The 22,936-nt window shown below is 47.5% G+C and overlaps 1 protein-coding gene across 1 annotated transcript in view; it reads right to left on the bottom strand.

Annotated features, from left to right (window-relative positions):
- The window catches only part of EFCAB6 (EF-hand calcium binding domain 6), a 1,149,121-nt gene that overhangs the window by 826,290 nt on the left and 299,895 nt on the right, over nt 1-22,936 (bottom strand). Inside the window, exon 7 of the mRNA XM_030215418.1 lies at nt 8,241-8,356. Within this exon, the coding sequence (XP_030071278.1) occupies nt 8,241-8,356 (116 nt within the window). The remainder of the gene's footprint in view (nt 1-8,240; nt 8,357-22,936) is intronic.

The raw sequence follows: 22,936 nt of genomic DNA, 5'->3' as shown, positions 1-22,936 counted from the left end.
TAGACGCTACTTTAGTTGTAAAGTATGATCACTTTGCTTTTTTAATAACATAGTTGTACTTCCGACGACTTGTTTTCCACTCAGTTAGGGCACATTTGGATTTTAATTTATGCCATGCTCTTTCAAGTTTTCTAGTTTGTGTTTTCAGTGTTTTCAGCTCCTTAGTAAACCAAGGTGTGGAGCGATGATTGTATGAGGTTTTACGTTTCAAGGGCGCTATATCATCTAGGACAAACCTGCATCTTTTCTCCCAGACAGTGAAATAGTGAATTGAGGCTGATTGTGCTATCCAATTATCACTGTATAAAGACTTCCAAAATAACTGCGGTTCGATTATTCCTCTAGAGAAATATGTAGTGGGTTCGCTTGGCTGAGATATACCCTATTTTAACCAGTGCAAGGTGAACTGCAGCTTGAGATGATCAGACCATGGTGTTGCAAGCCACCTGATGCCATTGAGCTGGAAATCTGCATCGGCGAGGAATTTGTAGGAGATGAGATCTAGCGAGTGACCCTTTGAATGCGATGGACAAATGCTAGGGCAATTGAGGTCCCAAAGACGAAGGAAATCCAGGAAATGGTTGGCATCCCGCGATTGTGGGTTATCCAGGTGGAGATTGAGATCATCTAAAATTAGGATATTTGAATGAGCAATGCATGAGTTGGAGATGAAATCCATAAGCTCTATCTAGCAATAATTCCAATTAGTAGGTGGCCTGTAAAACAGGACGCAAGCTAAATGGTCACGAAGAGTAGAATGATGAATTTTGATTGCAGCAATTTCAAGGTAAGGGGATATATGATCTGCGCAAGTTTCTACTTTGAGGTAGGATCGATGAATTAAAGCTGTACCTCCACCTCTCTTACCTATTCTGTCCCAATGCACCAACTTGTAGCCGGGCGGGCAAAGGTCTAACACTACTGGGTCTTTTGGCACCTGGATCCATGTTTCTGAAATAAAGAGGAGATCAAGGTCCTCAGATAAGATCCAGTCCGATATAAGTTCAGGCTTGTTCACTACTGACCTGGCATTTATGTATCCCACTTGAAATTGATGGAAATGATCAGCCATTTTCTTGTCACACAGAATAGGTATAAGGCACCTAGATCTTGCTGGAAAGGGATCAGGCAAATCTGAAAGCGCGTTTGCTCCAAATGACTGGCAGCAGGAGTGCGACAGCAGGTCAATGGTCTTCTGCTGTTCGCAATAGTAGGAATGATGCTAAACTCTGGTTCTGACACGGTGAGCGTGGTGCGGATTAGGATAGATGAGTAGAGAATTAGGAGGAGACCGGAGGAAAACATAGTAGCCGAACACTTGGGATGAATGAGCTAGTCTCGAACTAAGTTGAGCTTAGACAGGCTTAATTTGTTGTTCTAATAAGTTATTATCTGCAGACTGGAACTAGACCACTCTATGAGAGTGCCGCTGAGTTTGGCCCATTTGTCTTCTTGTAACTCCACCTACCAGAGAGCCAAACTTCTACTACTACTACTACTACTTAACATTTCTAGAGTGCTACTAGGGTTACGCAGCGCTGTACAAATTAACAAATAAGGGCAGTCCCTGCTCAGAAGAGCTCCGCCTCTGCTCCAGCTGCTGTACCTGTGGTAGAGTCGTCCAGATCCTCTAGGGTAGCATTTTCTGAAATGCTACCTGTTCCCCGTGCAGGGCCCAAGAGACAGGCAGAGCTCCAGAGTCTCAATGCGTGGATGAGACGATGGTGCAGGGAGGAGGGTTTTAGATTTGTAAGGAACTGGGCAACATTCTGGGGAAGGGGGAGCCTATTCCGAAAGGATGGGCTCCACCTTAACCAGGGTGGGACCAGGCTGCTGGCGTCGGCATTTAAAAAGGAGATAGAGCAGCTTTTAAACTAGAAATGGGGGGAAGGCCGACAGTCGCTCAAAAGCGCATGGTTCGGGAAAAGGTATCTTGCAAAGATACCTCACAAACAGGGAAGATAGGGTTTCTGGATAGTGAGGTTACACAACAGACCGTGGTAGGCCAGGTGCCCTTAAATACAACTAAAGATCAGACAAAAGATGTCAAATCAATAGTGTCAGGTACTAAGCATCATGCAAATAAGAACAACAAACATACTCTGAAATGTCTATATGCAAATGCTAGGAGTCTAAGAAATAAGATGGGAGAGTTGGAATATATTGCACTAAATGAAAAATTGGATATAATAGGCATTACTGAGACCTGGTGGAAGGAGGATAACCAGTGGGACACTGTCATACCGGGGTACAAAGTATATCGTAATGATAGGGTAGACCGGACTGGTGGAGGGGTAGCATTGTATATTAACGAGAGCCTTGACTCAGATAGATTACAAATTCAGCAGGACACAAATCACACCTTTGAATCACTGTGGGTTGAAATTCCATGTATAAAAGAGAAAAAAAAAAATGTTGATAGGAGTGTACTACCGTCCGCCTCGCCAGGATGAGCAGGTAGACACAGAAATGATAAAAGAAATCAGAGACGCGAACAAAATGGGCAATGTGATAATAATGGGTGACTTCAATTATCCAAATATAGACTGGGTAAATGTAACATCGGGACATGCTACAGAGATACAATTCCTTGATGAAATGAAGGACAGCTTTATGGAGCAACTGGTGCAGGAGCCGACGAGAGAAGGAAAAACTCTAGACTTGGTCCTTAGTGGAGCGCATGATCTGGTGAGGGACGATATGGTACTGGGGCCGCTTGATAACAGTGACCATAATATGATCAGTTTTGACATCGACCTTGAAGTAACTGTACACAGAAAGTCAAATACGTTAGCGTTTAACTTTAAAAAAGGAGACTATGATAAAATGAGAAGAACGGTAAAAAAAAAACTTAGGGGGGCAACTGAGAGAGTAAAAACTGTACAACAGGCGTGGACGCTGTTCAAAAATACCATCCTGGAGGCCCAGGCCATACATATTCCGCAAATTAGAAAAGAAAGACGGAAGTCCAAAAGACACCCGGCCTGGTTGAAAAGTGAGGTGAAGGAAGCTATTAGGGCTAAAAGAAACGCCTTCAGAAAATGGAAGAAGGAACCGTCTGAAAATAACAAGAAACAGCATAAGGAGTGTCAAAGCAAATGCAAGGCGCAGATTAAGAAGGCCAAGAGGGAGTATGAAAAAAAGATAGCATTAGAGGCAAAAAAACATAGTAAAAATTTTTTTCGGTATATTAAAAGCAGGAAGCCGGCAAAAGAATCGGTTGGGCCGCTGGATGACCGAGGGGTAAAAAGGGCGATCAAGGAAGACAAAGACGTAGCGGAGAGACTGAATGAATTCTTTGCTTCGGTCTTCACCGAGGAAGATTTGGGTGGGATACCGGTGTCGGAAATGGTATTTCAAGCGGACGAGTCGGAGAAACTTACTGACTTCACGGTAAACCTGGAGGACGAAATGGGGCAGTTCGGCAAACTGAAGAGTATCAAATCTCCTGGACCGGATGGTATTCATCCTAGAGTACTGATAGAACTGAAAAACGAGCTTGCGGAGCTACTGCTAGTGATATGCAACTTATCCTTAAAATCGAGCGTGGTACCGGAAGATTGGAGGGTGGCCAATGTAACGCCCATTTTTAAAAAAGGCTCCAGGGGAGATCCGGGAAATTATAGACCGGTGAGTCTGACGTCGGTGCCTGGGAAAATGGTAGAGGCTATTATTAAAAACAAAATTACAGAGCACATCCGAGGACATGGATTACTGAGACCAAGTCAGCATGGCTTTTGTGTGGGGAAATCTTGCCTGACCAATTTACTTCAATTCTTTGAAGGAGTGAACAAACATGTGGACAAAGGGGAGTCGGTTGATATTGTGTATCTGGATTTTCAAAAGGCGTTTGACAAGGTACCTCATGAAAGGCTACAGAGGAAATTGGAGGGTCATGGGATAGGAGGAAATGTCCTATTGTGGATTAAAAACTGGTTGAAGGATAGGAAACAGAGAGTGGGGTTAAATGGGCAGTATTCACAATGGAGAAGGGTAGTTAGTGGGGTTCCTCAGGGGTCCGTGCTAGGACCGCTGCTTTTTAATATATTTATAAATGATTTAGAGATGGGAGTAACTAGCGAGGTAATTAAATTTGCTGATGACACAAAGTTATTCAAAGTCGTTAAATCACGACAGGATTGTGAAAAATTACAAGAGGACCTTACGAGACTGGGAGACTGGGCGGCTAAATGGCAGATGATGTTTAATGTGAGCAAGTGCAAGGTGATGCATGTGGGAAAAAAGAACCCGAATTATAGCTACGTCATGCAAGGTTCCACGTTAGGAGTTACGGACCAAGAAAGGGATCTGGGTGTCGTCGTCGATAACACACTGAAACCTTCTGCTCAGTGTGCTGATGCGGCTAAGAAAGCGAATAGAATGCTGGGTATTATTAGGAAAGGTATGGAAAACAGGTGTGAGGATGTTATAATGCCGTTGTATCGCTCCATGGTGCGACCGCACCTTGAGTATTGTGTTCAATTCTGGTCGCCGCATCTCAAGAAAGATATAGTAGAATTGGAAAAGGTGCAGCGAAGGGCGACTAAAATGATAGCGGGGATGGGACGACTTCCCTATGAAGAAAGACTAAGGAGGCTAGGGCTATACAGCTTGGAGAAGAGACGGCTGAGGGCAGACATGATAGAGGTATATAAAATAATGAGTGGAGTGGAACAGGTGGATGTGAAGCTTCTGTTCACGCTTTCCAAAAATACTAGGACTAGGGGGCATGCGATGAAACTACAGTGTAGTAAATTTAAAACAAATCGGAGAAAATTTTTCTTCACCCAACGTGTAATTAAACTCTGGAATTCGTTGCCGGAGAAAGTGGTGAAGGCGGTTAGCTTAGCAGAGTTTAAAAAGGGGTTGGACGGTTTCCTAAAGGACAAGTCCATAAACCGCTACTAAACGGACTTGGAAAAATCCAAAATTCCAGGAATAACATGTATAGAATGTTTGTACGTTGGGAAGCTTGCCAGGTGCCCTTGGCCTGGATTGGCCGCTGTCGTGGACAGGATGCTGGGCTCGATGGACCCTTGGTCTTTTCCCAGTATGGCATTACTTATGTACTTATGTACTTATACTCTTCAGAAAGCGAGTATGCACCAGACCTATCCTGAGTGCAGATGCAGCAATTTGAACTGCTAGGCACAGGAACACCTGATCAGCTGAACAACCGTCAAAGTTTCCCTGAAGCAACATGATTAGCAGACCGTCCCAAGTTGAGAAAACACCTCTTCAGAGCAGGAGGACAGACAGCAGGCACCGTAGTAAGGTGGGCACAACGAAGGACCAGCGTCGGCAAGAGGAGAGGAAGCAGGAAAACCTGCCGAATGTTGTCGGTAGCGGTCCACAGCTGAGCGGCTTTTAACGCTGGCGGAGCTCAGAGGTGTCGACGGGCTGACTCGCACTTCTAAAGTACACAAAATCAGCTGTTCACCAGGGACGGATCAACACCAGTCCTGATTTTTCGTGCAAAGGTCATGATGGAATCCCTCTATGGCACTACGCAGCTTGAAGAGTTAAAAGTTAATGCCAAGAAGTGCAGAGTGATGTATTTGGGGTGTAGAAACCCAAAAGAGAGATACTGAATAGGAGGGGAGCGATTAGTAAGCTCGACTCAGGAGAGAGACCTTGGGGTGTTGGTGTCGGAGGATATGAAGGTGAAGAAACAATGTGACAAGGCAACGGCCGTGGCCAGAAGGATGCTACGCTGCATAGAGAGGGGCATAACCTTCAGAAGAAAGGAGGTGTTGATGCCCCTCTTCAAGTCATTGGTGAGGCCCCACGGAGTATTGTGTTCAGTTTTGGAGGCCATATCTGGCTAAAGATGTAAAAAGACTGGAAGCGGTACAAAGAAAAGCTACGAAAATGGTATGGGATTTGCATTGCAAACCGTACGAGGAGAGACTTGCCGACCTGAACATGTATACCTTGGAGGAAAGGAGAAACAGGGGGTGACATGACACAGACGTTCAAATATTTGAAAGGTATTAATCTACATACGAACCTTTTCCGGAGACAGGAAGGTGGTAGAACTAGAGGACATGAATTGAGGTTGAAGAGGGGCAGACTCAGGACTAATGTCAGGAAGTATTTTTTCACGGAGCGGGTGGTGGATACGTGGAATGCCCTCCCGCAAGAGGTGGTGGAGATGAAAACGGTAATGGAATTCAAACATGCGTGGGAGAAACACAAAGGAATCCTGTTAAGAAGGAATGGATCTATGGAATCTTAGCGGACATTGGGTGGCGACGCCGGTATTTGGAGAATAAAATCGGTGCAGGCCGGACTTCTACGGTCTGTGCCCTGATCGTGACTAAATAGATAGGGAGGGGCTGGAGTGTAAATTTTAAGGGGCTTCGACGTTAGCTTCAGAACTGTTAGTTCAGGAACAGTGCTAGACAGACTTTTACGGTCTATGCCCTGAGAAAGGCAGGGACAAATCAAACTCGGATATACATATAAAGTATTACATACCATGTAAAATGAGTTTATTTTGTTGGGCAGACTGGATGAACCATTCAGGTCTTTATCTGCCGTCATTTACTATGTTACTATCAGGCTTATTTTCGAAAGTGATCGCCAGCCATTTCCCGACATAAATCGGGAGATGGCCGGCTATCTCTCAAAAGCGGCGAAATCGGTATAATGGAAAGCGGCTTTTTTGACAGCATCGCCGCTTTCCCGTCGCCTCGCTGGCGAAAGTTCAAGGGGGCTTGTCGGCGGCGTAGCAAAGGCGGGACATGGGCGGGCATGGGCGTGGCTACCAGATGGCCGGCTTTCGCGGATAATGGGGAAAAAAAGGCGGCGTTAAGCAGTATTTTGCCAGGTTTACTTGGTCCTTTAATTTTCACGACCAAGCCTCAAAAAGGTGCCCCAATTGACCAGATGACCACCAGAGGGAATGGGGGATGACCTCCCCATACTCCCCCAGTGGTCACAAACCCCCTCCCACACTAAAAAAACAAAAATAAAACACTTTTTTACCAGCCTCTATGCCGGCCTGAAATGTCATACCCAGCTCCCTGACAGCAGTATGCAGGTCCCTGGAGCAGTTTTTAATGAGTGCAGTGCACTCCAGGCAGGCAGACCCAGGTCCATCCCCCCCTCCACCTGTTACACTTGTGGTGGTAAATGTTAAGCCCTCCAAACCCCCCCCAAAACCCACTGTACCCACATGTAGGTGCCCCCCTTCACCCATAAGGGCTATGGTAATGGTGTAGAGTTGTGGGGAGTGGGTTTGGGGGGATTTGGGGGGCTCAGCACCCAAGGGAAGGGAGGTATGCACCTGGGAGCTCTTTTGGTATTTTTTAAAAATTTTTAGAAATGCCCCCTAGGGTGCCCGGTTGGTGTTCTGGCATGTGAGGGGGACCAATGCACTACAAATGCTGGCTGCTCCCATGACCAAATGCCTTGGATTTCGCCGGATTTGAGATGGCCGGCATTTTTTCCCATTATCGTTTAAACAAAACCGACGATCTCAAACCCGGCGAACTCTGGCATTTGGCCAGGCTAAACCGTATTATCGAAAAAAAGATGGCAGGCCATCTTTTTCGAAAATACAGTTCCGGCCAGCTGTTGCTCCGCCGCCAAAATAGATTGCCGGCGACCTATTTCGCCAGCAACGTTCGATTATGCCCCTCCACATTACTAAGGACTACTCACCTACCATTCAGTTGAAACTAGGCGCCAAAATTTGGCTGCTCAGTGACAGTAAATGCTCAAAGGGGTAGGTAGATCTAGCCACCTAATTCCATAATAAGGCAGGTTGACAGATCTGAAAATCTACCCCAACCCTTTGTGGTTAGCAATTATCTGCATAGATAATACCTAATGTTCTCTCTATAGTCCTTCTATATTTGTCTATGTTGAAGTACAGGAGATGAGGACAAGGAACACAACTGAACTTCTGGAATAACAGTTTCTTAGAATCTGTTGTACTCCCCATAATTTCCTTTCATAAAACAACCAAACACAACCACATAAGCATCATTTATTAAAATGGACTTTCTGATCATTGCCCAACCAGTACATGATTAAAAGTCTGCATATATAACAATAAAGCAACGACTTTTACCTGCAGGTAACATTCCTGGGGCAGGGTTAGGTCGGGGGGGGGGGGGGGGGGCAATACTTGTATAATCTGAAAGATCAAAACTATATAGTATCCTCTAAGACTGCCATAATATGAGTAATTTGGTTATCAATATTCTTGCAAATACTATTTTTACCTCTACCTTGTGTACATTCTGGAATCAGTCTCCTATTTACTGCTACATTTATACCAAGATTCTTCAAGAGGTCTCTGTAATTCAGTGTATTGTCTTTGCTAGTGCTATAGCGATTCCAAAACCTGTCAAATTATAAAAAAAAAAAAGTTTTTAGTTGTAAGAAATTAGAATCAAACATATAAACGGTGAGTGACCGAACTCACTCGCAAATGCGCAGTAGAGACTTCCCTCTCTGTCCCGCCCCCGCGTCAATACGTGATGATGGGGATGGGACAGAGAAGGAAACTGCGCTCCCCCCCCCCCCGGGGTCACCGGCGCCGCTACCAGTACCCCCCCCCCCCGAGTCGCCGCCGCCACCCCTCCACCCGGCCCAGGCCCTCTGATCGCAATTATTTCCACTTACATTACCACAGCATGCAGATCAGCTGAGCTCCGGTCGGTCTTCCTTCCCTGCCTGTGTCCCGCCCTCGCCGACGGTACGTCACATGAGGGCGGGACACAGGCAGAGAAGGAAGGCCAGGCCAACGGGAGCTCAGCTGATCTGCATGCTACAGCGATGTAAGTTGAATTAATAGCGAACAGAGGGGCCATCCGGGGGAGGGGTACCGGTAGCGGCGACCTCGGGGGGGGGGGGCAAAGGTGACCTCAGGGGGGGGGGCCTTGGAAAACCCCCATTCCAATAGTAGCCCGTTTTAACGGGCTCAACGGCTAGTTAAATCATAAAAAGCAAACTGCAATAATAAATTATGAGATTAACAGAATATGGAAGAAAGCTTAGAATAAGCAAGACAAATTAACTTTGCCACTAGTAGTATAAAAGGTATGGGAAGCTTGATATCATTTATTTTTACCAAAACAAGTAAGATCTAGTGTTAAAACATATGACTGAGACTGAAAATATCTGGTAAAACAACATACTAAATGCTTGAATCAGCTTATTTGTGATTTAAAATTATTTCTAACAAAATAATATTCACCAAATTTTGCAAATATAAAAGAACGAGGTGGCAGAGAAGCATATTGCCATGCAGAACCAAACACACACACACACACACTTCTCTTAATAGAATATAAATACGCTTAACTAACTCAATCTGGAAAATCAAGATATTCCAGCATCTAAACTGTTTGTACTAACACTACTTTCTTCCAGTCAGTAAGACCTGACATGCAATCTGCATTGGAAACTGGTTTGCATTTACAGGACTACATTTAGAGTTTCATTTACTAACAGTCTATCTAACTGTGCTATCTACTGTAGGGCCCATTTTATTTCTATGGACCCTGCAGTAAGCAGTGTACAATACTTGTTAGTAAAATCCCTTTATGTCTTGCATATCTGTCTCCCCTGTAGACAGGCACTGGGTTACAAAAATAGTTGTGGGGGGAGGAGTTACAATACCACAGGTTAGTGGCGCCTGTAGTACATGAATAACATAACTTGCAATCAATCTCAAAAGCTGCATTATTTATCCTCCCCAGCAGCATCAGGCCGCTCACTCACAGAGGCCAAAGAGGCCAGAGCTGAATCTTATCCCCCCCCAAATGTTTTTCAACTCCACTAAACTCCTCTACTCATCTCTTCATCGTGGAACACTTCCAAGCATGCTTGGCCAGCATCACCACCTTCTGACTTACATCTCCTTCCCAAGGGAGAAGAGACCTGCTTCACCATCAGGTTGTATAAAAAAGCTCTGTTGTGCTAGTGGGTAATAAGCAGGTGGTCCAATTTGTGGGCCTACGGAGTGTGTTTACTCTGAAACATCTCTGAGTTCACACAACAAATTTTAAAGAATGTTTTGTTTATTACCTATTTCTAAGCTACCTGGTATTTGTACATACCTCTTATGTTCTAATTATCTCCATTTCCATTTTTGGTTGTTTTACTTGCTTGTAAATAAATTGGCTTCTATTGTTACTATTTGGGACTTGTGTCAGTTGTTTGTCAGTTAAGGACTCAATCAGGAGACATGACACTGAAATCCAAATTTTCCAGAATGATACCATATTATAGTTTGCACGTCCCTGCCTACACTGTCCTATAGGAGGAGGTGTGTTTCCGATTTGTTCCTACAGAAATTGGATACAGCTACCAAAATATTTTTAAATTAATTACAATTAATTAATATACTGATAAACTGTGCAATTACAATAGCTTTCAAGGGCTGAAGCACAGGATTTAATTTTTTTACTTTCATGCTATTATCTTTTTCTGATCCCTGTATATTAACCAGAGTAAAGTGTGTTTGTCTTAGACTCTGGCAGTAAGGCTAGAATGTCCTTTAGTGATAACAGTAGTGTTATTTTCGAGCCAGTAATTTTGTGCATGGCTGTGCTGTGAAAGGAAAGCTTCAGTCACTTTATTTCGTTAAATGCTATGCAATGTAAGTCCTGGGAGAACGGAAAGACTAGACCTGTATTAATTTATCCCGTGTTTAAAAAGCTGTGCAGTAATGCCAACACAGCCCATTCACGTTGAGTGGGCTTTGTCGGCTCTGCCATGCAGTTTTGTAAACAGGCAGGTTAGTGCTTTCCACATAGCAACATTGAGTTCCTCTGTTCAGATTGTCATAGTAACACAACATCCAGCTTTTCATTATTCTAGAACTCAAAGAATAGCGACATGTGGGTCGTCGTCCGTGGCGGCCCAGAACTGGCAAACAAATTTTGCAAGCAAAATAAAAATCAAAGTCTTTCGGGAAAGTTTTGTTGCGCAGGGAGCGCAAACAAATTCCCGCCTGCTGCGCGAGCGTGCCTCTTTAGTTTAATCAAAAAGCATATAAACAAGAATAACAACAACTCCAAAGGGAAGGAGGGCGGGTTTGTGAGAACAATCAGCCTGCTGTCCTCGGAGAATACCTGCTACAGGTAAGTATCTTCGCTTTCTCCGATGACAAGCAGGCTGCTTGTTCTCACATGAAGGGTATCTCTAGCAACTAGGCTCACTAAAAACAATGAACATTGGTCAATAGGGCCTCGCAACGGCGAGGACAGAACAAAGATTGACCTGAAACCAAAATCAACTAACTGAGATTGCAGCCAGGAACAGAACAAAAATGGGTCTAGGGGGGGTGGAGTTGGATTCTAAACCCCAAACAGATTCTGCAGCACTGCCTGCCCAAACCGACTGTCGCGTCGGGTATCCTGCTGAAGGCAGTAGTGAGATGTGAATGTGTGGACTGATGACCACGTTGCAGCCTTGCAAATCTCTTCAATGGAGGCCAACTTTAAGTGGGCCACTGACGCAACCATAGCTCTAACATTATGAGCCTTGACATGGCCCTCTAGAGTCAGCCCAGCTTGGGCATAAGTGAAGGAAATGCACTCTGCTAGCCAATTGGAGATTGTGTGTTTTCCGATGGCGACTCCCCTCCTACTGGGATCGAAAGAAACAAATAACTAGGCAGACTGCCTGAAGGGCTTTGTCCGCTCCATGTAAAAGGCCAATGCTCTCTTGCAGTCCAAGGTATGTAAACTGCCTTCGCAAGCAAGACAATTGACTGGTTCAGATGGAACTCCAACAGCACCTTAGGCAGTAACTTAGGGTGCATGCGGAGGACTACTTTATTATGATGGAACTTGATATAAGGTGCATCCACCACCAAAGCCTGAAGCTCACTGACCCTACGAGCTGAAGTAACAGCCACCAAGAAAATGACTTTCCAGGTCAAGTACTTCAGATGGCAGGAATTCAGTGGCTCAAAAGGAGGTTTCATCAGCTGGGTGAGGACGACGTTGAGATCCCATGACACTGGTGGAGGTTTGACTTGAGGCTTTGACAAAAGCAAACCTCTCATGAAGTGAACAACTAAAGGCTGTCCAGAGATAGGCTTACCTTCTACAAGGCGATGATAAGCTCTAATCGCACTAAGGTGAACTCTTACGGAGTTGGTCTTGAAACCAGACTCTGACAAGTGTAGAAGGTATTCAAGCAGGGTCTGTATAGGACAAGAACGAGGATCTAGGGCCTTGCTGTCACGCCAGACAGCAAACCTCCTTCATTTGAAAGAGTAACATCTCTTGGTGTAATCTTTTTTGGAAGCAAGCAAGACTGGAGAGCACCCTCTGAGAGACCCAAGGAGGCGAATTCTAAGCTCTCAACATCCAGGCCGTGAGAGGCAGGGACTGGAGGTTGGGATGTAGAAGCGACCCCTCATTCTGGGTGATGAGGATTGAAAGCATTCCGATCTCCACGGTTCCTTGGAGGACAACTCCAGAAGAAGAGGGAACCAAATCTGACGCGGCTAGAAGGATGCAATCAGGACCATGGTTCTTTAGTCTTGCTTGAGTTTCAGCAAAGTCTTCCCTATTAGAGGAATGGGAGGATATGCATACAGAATGCCTGTCCCCCAATGCAGGAGAAAGGCATCTGACGCCTGGAACAGAACTGAGGGACCTTGTGATTGATCTGAGTGGCAAAAAGATTCACCCACAGGGTGCCCCACGCTTGGAAGATCTTGCGGACTATGTCCATGCTCAGTGACCACTCGTGAGGTTGCATAACCCTGCTCTGTCGGCCATACTGTTGTTTATGCCTGCCAATTAAGTGGCTTGGAGAAACATGCCGAAATGGCGTGCCCAAAGCCACATCTGGATGGCTTCCTGACACAGAGGGCGAGATCCGGTGCCCCCCTGCTTGTTGGTATAATGCATGGCAACCTGATTGTCTGTCTGAATTAAGATTACTTGGTTGGACAGCTGGTCTCTGAAAGCCTTTAGAGCATTCCAGATTGCTCGCAATTCCAGGAGATTGATCTGAAGACCTTTTTCCTGAAAGGATCAAGCTCCTTGAGTGTGAAGTCCATCTACATGAGCTCCCCACCCCAGGAGGGATGCATCAGTCATCAGCACTTTTCGTGGCTGAGGAATTTGGAATGGATGTCCCAAGATCAAATTAGATCGAATCATCCACCACAGCAAGGAATTTCGAAAGTCGGTGAACAGTTGGATCACATCCTCTAAACTCCCCACAGCCTGATACCCATGGGTGTAGTTTGGGGGGGCGAGGGGGGCAATGCCCCCCCAAACGAGATGGCCCTACTGAACCTTCATTGGACATAACCCACCACTAGCTTCTCTTCTCCCGGCTGCTGCTATAGCAGCCTGGAGGAACCGCGATCTTCCATGCTCTTCCCTGCCTCTCACTCACTTCTTTCCCCGCCTCCTTTCTCCTTGGCAAAACATAATGAAAACATGCGCAGGGTCGTACTCCTGCTGCGCGCGCCCCTTCCGGCTTCCCTTCTTTTTTCTCCCTCACCCACCTTAATGTAAGTTTCTGTTTCCCTAAAAGGAGGGAAGCCGGCAGGAGCACAGCCCCGCGCACGTTTTTATTTTGTTTTGTAGCAGCGTCACGTCGGGTGTGTGGGATGGAGTGAGCGAGAGGCAGGAAGGGCAGGGTAAAGCACAGAAGCTCGTGGATCCTCCAGGCTGCCACAGCAGCAGCCGGGAGGAGTAGTTTGGTGCCTATGTCCCTAACCTTGTTGGGTGGGGTGGGGGGCTAGACAGAGTGAGCGAGAGGACAGATGAGGTAGGGGAGATAAGATCCTGGATGGATGCATCAGGGAAGGGGAATGAGGGAGGACATTCTACATGGAAGGAAGAGACACTGGAAGGAATGGGGAAAGCCTGGAGAGACAGTGAAGTGAAGAGGATAGAGAGGGGGGAGACAGTGAATAAAAGGGGAGGCAATGGAAAGAGGATAAAGAGAGGGGGAGATACTGAAGGAAAGGAGGAAGGGGAGATACTGGATGAAAAGGAATGAGAGATGAGAGATGGCTGGAGGTAAGGGAGAGTGGAAACACTGGATGGAAAGGAATGAGAGAGATGGGAGATGCTGCAAAAGGGAGAGAAAGGGAAGATGCGCGATGGAGGGTTGAGGTGGACATGTTCAATGGAGGGATGAAGGGAAGATGCTGGATGGACAGGAATGAGAGAGATGGGAGATGCTGCGAAGAGGGAGAGAGGGGGAGATTGGCTGGAAGGGGGAAGGGTATGGAAAGAAACAGGATGGAATAGGGGGAGAGAGGATGGAAGAAGGAGAGGACAGTTAGTGAAAGTCAGGGGAATATGTGGAAGGGGGCAGAGGTGAGGGAAAGAGATGGAAACTTTTACGTAGATGCAGTAACAAGAGGGAAACTGAAGGCTGGTTAGTAATAATGAAATCTGGACAGAAATCTGGAAGAAAAAGATGAATGCTGGATATGGATGTAATGAAGAAAGTGAAGAAGACAGGAGAGAGAGAAATGACAAATGGAAAAGGAAATCCTGGCAAGAGAGTTAGCAGAAACCAGAGACTGGAATCAATACGATTAGAAACATTAAACGACCAGACCACACAGGTAGAAAAAAATATATTTTAATTTAAAAACTAGCATATTACAAACAATGCAAAGTGGAAATAAGGTAATAGTTTCTATTGGACTAAATGAATACATCTTTCAGTTAGCTTTCAAAAGCCTAAACCACCTTCTTCTGGTTCGGACAGTATACCATGCTTAGGGGTCCCTCTACTAAGGTACACTAATAGATTTAGCACATGCTAATGATTAGCATGTGCTAAATGCTAAGAAGCCCATAGATATAAAATGGTTATCTTATCATTTAGCGTGTGCTAAATCCATTAGCACACCTTAGTAAATGAAACCCTTAATTTGTAATGTATATAGAATGTCAGGTTTTGAAATTTACATCTGCTGTCTTTATATTTTGCACAGTATGAGGGAACACATTACTGTTTTTCTGGTGTATTGAGTAGAAAGTCTGGCTGCTTGGGAGTTCAGTTTAATTTGTGTCCACATATTTCTGTTTTTAGTCTGTAGTTACATATTCTATATTTGGTGAGGGTTGATCTGCATTCTGTGTGTGTGTGGAAGAGACCAGGTATTCTGCTGGCACTGAATGCCTATGCAGGATCAATATGTACTAACCTGGCCTGTTTAGTTTTCCAGTAGGTGTACTGGTGTTATGTGAATGTGAGAGGAGGCATAATATTCCCATGGTGCTGACTTATTTCAGTTAAAAAAAATTATATATATATAAATATATTTGCTGCATTTGTATCCCACATATATATATTTATGATGGCTTCATATTCAGTGTTTTAGGCTTGCGTGTGTTTTGAATAACCATAATTAATACATATAAGATATGTGTTTACAAATGAATATGCTAATGTGCCACGCCTCCCTTTAACCCCCCCCCCCCCCCCCCCAGAATGAAACAGTCAAACTACGCCCATGCTGATACCACTGGGAAGCTAGGGTCCATTGAGCTGATCTCATGTGTAGGCGTGCCATGGGAGTCACGTGAACTGTGGAGGCCATGTGCCCCAGACGTCTCAACATCTGCCGACTCCTGATCTGTTGAGATGCTCGAACCAAGGACACTAGGGACAGAAGGTTGTCTGCCCTCGCCTCAGGGAGATAAGCACAAGCTATCTATGTGTTCAACAGTGCTCCAATGAATTCTAATTTTTGAACTGGTGTGAGACGGGACTTGGAATAATTGATCACGAACCCCAGTAGTTCTAGCACCTAACCCGCCTCTGAGATGCTCTTCACCAGCCAGTCGTCGAGATAAGGGAACACATGTACTCCCAGTCTGCATAGCGACGCTGCGACTACAGCCAAGCACTTTGTGAACAGCCTGGGCGCAGACGCCAGACCAAAGGGCAATACACAGTACTGAAAGTGCTGTGTTCCCAGCCGAAATCGAAGATACCTCCTGTGAGCTGGAAGTATCGAGATGTGTGTGTAAGCATCCTTTAAGTCCAGAGAGCATAGCCAAACGTTCTCTTGAATCATGGGAAGAAGGGTGCCCAGGAAAACCATCCTGAACTTTTCTCGAACCAGGTATTTGGTTCAGGCCCCTTAGGTCTAGGATGGGACGCATTTCCCCCCCCCCCCCCCCCCCCCCGTTTTCTTTTGCACAAGAAAGTATCTGGAATAGAATCCCAGTCCTTCTTCCCCTGGTGGAACGGGTTCGACCGCACTGGCCTTTAGAAGGGCGGAGAGTTCCTCTGCAAGTACCTGCCTGTGCTGGGAACTGTAAGAATGAGCTCCTAGTGGGCAATTTGGAGGTTTGGATTCCAGATTGAGTGTGTATCCTAACCAAACTTTTTGAAGAACCCACCGGTGAAAAAACATCAACCTCCCCCCTACCGGCAAGTCGTCCAGTATGGACACTTTTACAGAGGCTATGCTGAACTGAAGCCAGTCAAAACCCTGTCCCTTGCTTTTGCTGGGGAGCAGAATGGGCCTTAGACGCACGCTGTTGACGAGAACGAGCGCACTGGGGCTGAGCCTGGGCAGGCTGCCGAGAAGCAGGAGTGTATCTACGCCTAGAGCAGGAATAGGGAGCACTTCTCTTTCTTCCAAAAAACCTCCTCGATGAGGAGGATGTAGCAGAAGGTGCCCCGGTGGGAGAAAGAATCCATAGCATCATTATGCTTTTTAATCTGATTAACGAGATCCTCTACTTTCTCTCAAAAAAGATTGTCCCCCCGGCAAGGAACATCCGCCATCCGCTGCTGGACAGAATGATCCAGGTCAGAGACATGCAGCCATGACAGTCTGCACATCACTATACCTTGAGCAGCGATCCTGGATGTCACGTCAAAAGTATCAAAAGTACCCCTGGCCAGGAACTTGCGACACGCCTCCTGCTGCCTGACCACCTGGCGAAAAGGCTCGGCCAGCTCCGTAGGGAGTGTCTCAACAAAGCTGGACAGTTGAACTTTCGAGTCCCGCAAGTGTTTGCACGTGAAGAGCTGGAATGACTGGATCTTGGCAGAGAGCATAGTGGCCTGATATGTCTTTCTCCCAAAAGAGTCAAGATGCCTAGCTTCTCTGCCTGGGGGCGCCAAAGCATAGTCTCTAGTACTCCTAGCTCTCTTGAGAGCAGAATCCACCACCATGGAATTGTGGGGTAATTGGGACCTCATCATTCCAGGTTCACCGTGGATCCGGTATTGGGACTCAGCTTTCTTGGGAACCACAGGGCCAGACAGAGGGGCGGACCAGTTTCGCATAAGGACTTCCTTGAGTACCTTATACCTCTTTAGGTGGAGAATAATAATCCAGGACCTCGAGCATGTCAGTCCTGGGCTCATCCTCCACAGGGAAGGGAATAGCCATAGCCATTTCCAGGACACAGGAGGAAAAAGAGAGACTCTCGGGTGGAGATAGTCTTCTTTCCAGCGGAGGAGAAGGGTCAGAGGGAATTACAAAGGACTCATCAGAAGAGAAGTACCTGGGATCTTCCTCTGATTTCCATGAGCGCTCCTGCTCTGTGTCAGACACAACATGTGTCAAGGTACTCTGACACTGGACCTGCCTCGACGCCGAGGAACTATGTCCTCTGTGGCGATGTCGAGAAGTCAACGCCTGATCCGACTGTGGCGAAGCTCCCTCCACCGACGTCGAAGGGGAGTCGACCTGGGTGGCAGCCGACGCCAATGCCACAGGCAGCACCACAGTCAGAGACCTCACCACAGGAGAAGGGCCAGACACCGCTACAGCAGATGGCATAGAAGGCGCAAGCACCCCCGACACCTAAAGCTGATTGTCGCAGTAAGCCTTCTAGAAGTTCTGGAAATAAGGCCCGGATACGCTCTTCGAGAGCCACCATCGGAGAAAGCTGTGGGGCTGGTGGAACAGACAGTGTCAGAATCCATGGAGGCTCAGGAGCAGGTACCAGGCTGCCAAGAGACTGACGCATCGGCACCTCCTGTACCGAGAGAGAGCAGTCCTCTCGGCGCCGACACTTCTCAGGTGCCGACTCTCTCGACGCCCCGGAGCTCCTAGTACCATGCGTTGAAGGAGATCGATGACGATGCTTCTTAGCCTTCGCTCGACACCCGTCATCAAGACTCCTCGGTACCAATGAGGACATGGAATCCTCACATCTCCTTGGGGCCGTGTTCGACGAAGGTCAGTCCCAGGGGGCCTTCATAACAGGAGGCCTCGAGACAGGTGGAGACCCACTCGACGCCTTACTGCTCCCAGCGCGACTTGGTCTTTCAGCAGCCATTACCTCTCTCCTCAACGTTGATGTTCCTGTCGATATCGACGTCACCTCGGTACCGATGTCAAAGGACCGGACTGAGCCCCAAAAAGCTTCTCTCATTGGGCCTCTTGAGACGCTTGGGTCCATTTCTTCATACGAAGACACAGACTACAAGTGGCTGGGCTATGGTCAGGCCCAAGGCACTGGATAACACCAAGCATGAGTATTTGTACCCGAGATAGTCCGGTTGCACCAAGTACAACATTTGAAGCCGCTAGGTGTCTTTGATGACATGGAAAAAAAACTGCTTCAGCGAAATCAAACGACACAATTGTGCAAAAAAGAAAAGGCACAAAAAAGGGAAAAGACCGGCCGCGTCAAAAAAGAAAGGAAACTTTAAAGTGGACAAAAAGATTTAAAAACTACAAGAAAACTACTCTTTTTTTTAATCTTTAAGAAAAAGAAAATAAAAGTGAAAATCAGTCGTGAAGAGAAGTCTTCTTCCAGGGCCTGACGGAGCACAGCAAAAACAGTGGAGAAAAAAGGAACTAAAGAGGCACGCTCGCGTGGCAGTCAGGAAGTCGTTCGCGCATGCATGGTTCACGCTGCCCACGCGACAGAACTTTCCCAAAAGACTTTGATTTTTATTTTGCTTGCAAAATTTGTTTGCCGATTCCTAGGCCACAGCGGATGACGACCCACATGTGAGAACAAGCAGCCTGCTTGTCCTTGGAGAATTCTCTGTATATTTTTGTCATCACATCAATATAGTAACATAGTAAATGATGGCAGATAAAGCGAATGCTACATACCTGTAGAAGGTATTCTCCGAGGACAGCAGGCTGATTGTTATCACTGATGGGTGACGTCCACGGCAGCCCCTCCAATCGGAACACTTTACTAGCTAGTCCTCGCGCACCGATGCGCACCGCGCATGCGCGGCCGTCTTCCCGCCCGAACCGTGTTCATCAGTCCCATATGTAGCAAGACAAAGACAAGGGAAGACACAACTCCAAAGGGGAGGCGGGCGGGTTTGTGAGAACAATCAGCCTGCTGTCCTCGAAGAATACCTTCTACAGGTATGTAGCATTCGCTTTCTCCGAGGACAAGCAGGCTGCTTGTTCTCACTGATGGGGTATCCCTAGCCCCCAGGCTCACTCAAAACAACAAACATGGTCAATTGGGCCTCGCAACGGCGAGGACATAACTGAGATTGACCTAACAATTTTTCCAACTAACTGAGAGTGTAGCCTGGAACAGAATAAACATGGGCCTAGTGGGGTGGAGTTGGATTCTAAACCCCGAACAGATTCTGAAGCACTGACTGCCCGAACCAACTGTCGTGTCGAGTATCCTGCTGCAGGCAGTAATGAGATGTGAATGTGTGGACAGATGACCACGTCGCAGCTTTGCAAATCTCTTCAATAGTGGCTGACTTCAAGTGGGCCACCGACGCTGCCATGGCTCTAACATTATGAGCCGTGACATGACCCTCAAGAGCCAGCCCAGCCTGGGCGTAAGTGAAGGAAATGCAATCTGCAAGCCAATTGGATATGGTGCGTTTCCCCACAGCCACTCCCCTCCTGTTGGGATCAAAAGAAACAAACAATTGGGCGGACTTGTCTGTTGGGCTGTGTCCGCTCCAGATAGAAGGCCAATGCTCTTTTGCAGTCCAATGTGTGCAGCTGACGTTCAGCAGGGCAGGAATGAGGACGGGGAAAGAATGTAGGCAAGACAATTGGCTGGTTCAGATGGAACTCCGACACAACCTTTGGCAAGAACTTAGGGTGAGTGCGGAGGACTACTCTGTTATGATGAAATTTGGTGTAAGGGGCCTGGGCTACCAGGGCCTGAAGCTCACTGACTCTACGAGCTGAAGTAACTGCCACCAAGAAAATGACCTTCCAGGTCAAGTACTTCAGATGGCAGGAGTTCAGTGGCTCAAAAGGAGGTTTCATCAGCTGGATGAGAATGACATTGAGATCCCATGACACTGTAGGAGGTTTGACGGGGGGCTTTGACAAAAGCAAACCTCTCATGAAGCGAACAACTAAAGGCTGTCCTGAGATCGGCTTACCTTCCACACGGTAATGATATGCACTGATTGCGCTAATGTGAACCCTTACAGAGTTGGTCTTGAGACCAGACTCAGACAAGTGCAGAAGGTATTCAAGCAGGGTCTGTGTAGGACAAGAGCGAGGATCTAGGGCCTTGCTGTCATACCAGATGGCAAACCTCCTCCATAGAAAGAAGTAACTCCTCTTAGTGGAATCTTTCCTGGAAGCAAGCAAGATAAGGGAGACACCCTCTGACAGACCCAAAGAGGCGAAGTCTACGCTCTCAACATCCAGGCCGTGAGAGCCAGAGACCGGAGGTTGGGATGCAGAAGTGCCCCTTCGTCCTGTGTGATGAGGGTCGGAAAACACTCCAATCTCCACGGTTCTTCGGAGGACAACTCCAGAAGAAGAGGGAACCAGATCTGACACGGCCAAAAGGGAGCAATCAGAATCATGGTGCCTCGGTCTTGCTTGAGTTTCAACATAGTCTTCCCCACCAGAGGAATGGGAGGATAAGCATACAGCAGGCCTTCCCTCCAGTCCAGGAGGAAGGCATCCGATGCCAGTCTGCCGGGGGCCTGAAGTCTGGAACAGAACTGAGGGACCTTGTGGTTGGCTCGAGATGCAAAGAGATCTACCAAGGGGGTGCCCCACACCTGGAAGATCTGGCGCACTACTCGGGAATTGAGCGACCACTCGTGAGGTTGCATAATCCTGCTCAACCTGTCGGCCAGACTGTTGTTTACGCCTGCCAGATATGTGGCTTGGAGCACCATGCTGAGACGGCGAGCCCAGAGCCACATGCTGACGGCTTCCTGACACAGGGGATGAGATCCGGTGCCCCCCTGCTTGTTGATGTAATACATGGCAACCTGGTTGTCTGTCTGAATTTGGATAATTTGGTGGGACAGCCGATCTCTGAAAGCCTTCAGAGCGTTCCAGACCGCTCGTAACTCCAGGAGATTGATCTGCAGATCGCGTTCCTGGAGGGACCAGCTTCCCTGGGTGTGAAGCCCATCGACATGAGCCCCCCACCCCAGGAGAGATGCATCCGTAGTCAGCACTTTTTGTGGCTGAGGAATTTGGAAAGGGCGTCCCAGAGTCAAATTGGACCAAATCGTCCACCAATACAGGGATTTGAGAAAACTCGTGGACAGGTGGATCACGTCTTCTAGATCCCCAGCAGCCTGAAACCACTGGGAAGCTAGGGTCCATTGAGCAGATCGCATGTGAAGGCGGGCCATGGGAGTCACATGAACTGTGGAGGCCATGTGGCCCAACAATCTCAACATCTGCCGAGCTGTGATCTGCTGGGACGCTCGCACCCGCGAGACGAGGGACAACAAGTTGTTGGCTCTCGCCTCTGGGAGATAGGCACGAGCCGTCCGAGAGTCCAGCAGAGCTCCTATGAATTCGAATCTCTGCACTGGGAGAAGATGGGACTTTGGATAATTTATCACAAACCCCAGGAGCTCCAGGAGGCGAATAGTCATCTGCATGGACTGCAGAGCTCCTGCCTCGGATGTGTTCTTCACCAGCCAATCGTCGAGATAGGGGAACACGTGCACTCCCAGCCTGCAAAGCGCCGCTGCTACTACAGCCAAGCACTTCGTGAACACTCTGGGCGCAGAGGCGAGCCCAAAGGGTAGCACACAGTACTGGAAGTGACGTGTGCCCAGCTGAAATCGCAGATACTGTCTGTGAGCTGGCAGTATCGGGATGTGCGTGTAGGCGTCCTTCAAGTCCAGAGAGCATAGCCAGTCATTTTCCTGAATCATGGGAAGAAGGGTGCCCAGGGAAAGCATCCTGAACTTTTCCTTGACCAGATATTTGTTCAGGGCCCTTAAGTCTAGGATGGGACACATCCCCCCTGTTTTCTTTTCCACAAGGAAGTACCTGGAATAGAATCCCAGCCCTTCTTGCCCGGATGGCACGGGCTCGACCGCATTGGCGCTGAGAAGGGCGGAGAGTTCCTCTGCAAGTACCTGCTTGTGCTGGAAGCTGTAGGATTGAGCTCCCGGTGGGCAATTTGGAGGTTTGGAAACCAAATTGAGGCTGTATCCTTGCCGGACTATTTGGAGAACCCACTGGTCGGAGGTTATGAGAGGCCACCTTTGGTGAAAAAGTTTCAACCTCCCCCCGACTGGCAGATCGCCCGGCACTGACACGTTGATGTCGGCTATGCTCTGCTGGAGCCAGTCAAAAGCTCGCCCCTTGCTTTTGCTGGGGAGCCGAGGGGCCTTGCTGAGGCGCACGCTGCTGACGAGAGCGAGCGTGCTGGGGCTTAGCCTGGGCTGCAGGCTGTCGAGAAGGAGGATTGTACCTACGCTTACCAGAAGAGTAAGGAACTGTCTTACTTCCCCCATAAAAACGTCTACCTGAGGAGGTAAATGCTGAAGGCTGCCGGCGGGAGAACTTGTCGAAAGCGGTATCCCGCTGGTGGAGCTGCTCTACCACCTGTTCGACTTTTTCTCCAAAAATATTGTCCGCTCGGCAAGGGGAGTCCGCAATCCGCTGCTGGATCCTATTCTCCAGGTCGGAGGCACGCAGCCATGAGAGTCTGCGCATCACCACACCTTGAGCAGCGGCCCTGGACGCAACATCAAAGGTATCATATACCCCTCTGGCCAGGAATTTTCT

This window comes from Microcaecilia unicolor, chromosome 9, assembly GCF_901765095.1.
Source record: "Microcaecilia unicolor chromosome 9, aMicUni1.1, whole genome shotgun sequence".
Taxonomy (NCBI): Eukaryota; Metazoa; Chordata; class Amphibia; order Gymnophiona; family Siphonopidae; genus Microcaecilia; species Microcaecilia unicolor.
Note: the sequence above shows the minus strand (reverse complement) of the source record. Positions and strands in the feature narration are given on the sequence as shown.